Source organism: Equus przewalskii, unplaced genomic scaffold (assembly GCF_037783145.1).
Source record: "Equus przewalskii isolate Varuska unplaced genomic scaffold, EquPr2 contig_6335, whole genome shotgun sequence".
Lineage (NCBI taxonomy): Eukaryota > Metazoa > Chordata > Mammalia > Perissodactyla > Equidae > Equus > Equus przewalskii.
In genome coordinates, this window is record NW_027227860.1 from 438,034 (window position 1) to 440,984 (window position 2,951).

At 41.0% G+C, this 2,951-nt stretch overlaps 1 protein-coding gene across 1 annotated transcript; it reads left to right on the top strand.

Annotated features, from left to right (window-relative positions):
* The first annotated feature begins 243 nt into the window (after window positions 1-243).
* Window positions 244-1,185, top strand: LOC103555740 (olfactory receptor 56A4). The gene has a single exon (XM_008527494.2). It carries the CDS (start codon window positions 244-246, stop codon window positions 1,183-1,185), a length of 942 nt encoding a protein of 313 aa, XP_008525716.2.
* The last annotated feature ends 1,766 nt before the right edge of the window (window positions 1,186-2,951 follow it).

Consider the following 2,951-nt stretch of genomic DNA (forward strand, 5'->3'; position numbering starts at 1 on the left):
GAGATAATTATAGTAAAGCATTCAGCTTAGTGCCACCACGTGACAAATATTCAGTTAAATGTCAGTGAGGATTGATGATTATGATGATGAGGATGATGGTGATTTAAAAACTTGATTGGGACAGGTTAAGAGCCCCAATGAAAATCTAAGTTCTACTACCTAGAACACATATTTTCTGTTTTGTTATATTCTGTCCTACATTTTAAGGGACTCTCTATTTCCAGTGTGATCAAAATACATTACATGGCTTCACCCAACAACTACTCTACTGCTCCAGTCTCCGAATTTCTCCTCATCTGCTTCCCTAACTACCAGAGTTGGCAGCACTGGCTGTCCCTGCCCCTCAGTCTCCTCTTCCTCCTGGCCATGGGGGCCAACATCATCCTCCTAATCACCATCTGGCTGGAGGCCTCTCTGCACGAGCCCATGTACTACCTGCTCAGCCTCCTCTCTCTCCTGGACATGGTGCTCTGCCTCACTGTCATCCCCAAGGTCCTAGCCATTTTCTGGTTTGACCTCAGGTCCATCAGCTTCTCAGTCTGCTTCCTCCAGATGTTCATCATGAACAGTTTTTTGACCATGGAGTCCTGCACATTCATGGTCATGGCCTATGATCGCTATGTGGCCATCTGCCACCCATTACGATATCCATCCATCATATCTGATCAATTTGTGGCTAAGGCTGCCATATTCATTGTGGCCCGGAATGCCCTCTTTTCTCTCCCTGTTCCGATTCTTTCTGCCAGACTCAGATACTGTGCAGAGAACATCATCAAGAACTGCATCTGCACTAACCTGTCTGTGTCCAAACTCTCCTGTGATGACATCACCTTCAATCAGCTCTACCAGTTTGTGGCAGGCTGGACTCTACTGGGCTCTGACCTCATCCTTATTGTTCTCTCCTACTCTTTTATCCTGAAAGCTGTGCTAAGGATCAAGGCTGAGGGTGCTGTGGCCAAGGCCCTGAGCACATGTGGTTCCCATTTCATCCTTATCCTCTTCTTCAGCACAGTCCTACTGGTTCTGGTCATCACTAACCTGGCCAGGAAGAGAATTCCGCCAGATGTCCCCATCCTGCTCAACATCCTGCACCACCTCATCCCCCCAGCTCTGAACCCCATTGTTTATGGTGTGAGAACCAAGGAGATCAAGCAGGGAATCCAGAAGCTACTGAGGAGTTTATAAGAGGTAAAAAGGATCAGATCTACCTTTGGAACTGTTAATAAAAGTCAGGAATTATCTTTATGTTGGAAAAAAAATTTCACTTTTTAATCCTGGAATGAGTTCTGATTCTCCTTCTTCTTAATACTTAGCCAGCAATGAAAACACTCTTCTGTGAATCCTTGTTTATTGTTGCTTCAAAGGAAACCTCCCTTTCCTAGATTCTGTGGTCACTTGGGAATTTTCCCTAACCAAATCCTTAACTGAGAGTCTTGCCAAGTCTTAGCCAAATGGAGCTGGATTAGAGTAGGAGTGTTTTACTAGTAAAGAGATAAACTTCATCCTTAAAAACGTCTGCCTGTCTCCTGGGTTTCAAAGGACATATATGCCTCTCCTGTCTCCTGTTTCAGTCATGGTTTTTGTGTTGTGAAGGGTTGACTGAGCTGAAATATAGATATTTACTCCAGAACTTTGGCTCTTGGAGTTGAATGCTTTACCCTGAACTTCCCTGAATCTTTTCTTTGGCACCTGTGGCACATATGACATCTTCTGATTCCAGATCCTGTTGAGATTTTCTGTGTGTGCAACCTCTCCAGTTGTAGCATTTCCTATTCTTTATTTCTGCTAAGATTCTTTCTTCAGTTTTTTTTTTTGGGGTGCAGGGGAAGTAGAATGAAAGCTCTTTAGGGTTTTTTTTTTTTGTGGGGGGAGTTGTATTGTTTGAAGTGTTATATGTTCTTTTCTTCATTATCTTCAACTTCATGATTTTATAATCTTCACTTTATCCCATATATCTGCCTATAAGGAACTTAGAACTTTCAATCAAATTTCAGGCAGCATCCCTGTCCCACTATGAACTGCCCATCCTGGGCACAAATCAGCTGTCTTATCCTTTCCTTCTGTTGCTGTGTTTGCTTCAGGCTCCATCCTGAGCTGTGGCTATTAGATGTGGACAGTTTTCCAGGCATGGAAGCTCTAGGGTTTGATTTTCACAGATTAGTGTGCTCCATTATTTTGCAATCCCCTTCTTAATGATGCCACATATTAAACCAGTATTTCCAAGCAAATTGTACAGTAGCAACCTTTCTCTTTTGAGGATGAAAATTAAGAGTTTCAATACCATCATTTTTCCAAGAATCATTTAAATAAATTTCCAAGTTGGACTATCCTACTTTCTTTTGTATTGAAGCTTATTTATGCTGAATGACTGTTATTGAAATTTAAGATTTTTACAGTATTATTTTCTCGTGTATCATTTTATTTTTTACTTTTCCACTTTTATTGACATGTAATTGACATACGACATTGTATTAGTTTAAGATGCACACTACAATGATCTGATATTTGTGTGTATTGCAAAATGGTTACCACAATACATTTAGTTAGCATCCATCAACTCACATAGCTACATTTTTTTCCCTTGAGATGAGAATTTATTTTTTAGGATATCTTTCTTTGGCACTAGACACCTGGTCTTCCTGTGCATTCAGGAGGTGTAAATGCCACTGCATGCATGCATTTTTGAAATGCTGGGTTCTGAAAGAGCTTTCTTTAGGATCTATTGTGTCATATTTCATAACATTGGTCTCATCCAGGTATCAAGGGATTGAGTCAGCTGAGTTACCCGTCATTTTCTTTCATCCCGTCTAATCTCTCCTTTCCATAGAGTTACTACTAGTTGGATACCTACCATGTGCCAGACACTTTATATGCATTCTTATTTTACCTACACATTTGCCCTGAGAGTTTTTTTGTTGGCCCTAGGAAGAAACTGAAGTTCAGAGAAGTAA

Bases quoted from the DNA above. Each gene is read 5' to 3' on its own strand.
- LOC103555740 (XM_008527494.2), top strand. From the start codon at position 244: ATGGCTTCACCCAACAACTACTCTACTGCTCCAGTCTCCGAATTTCTC.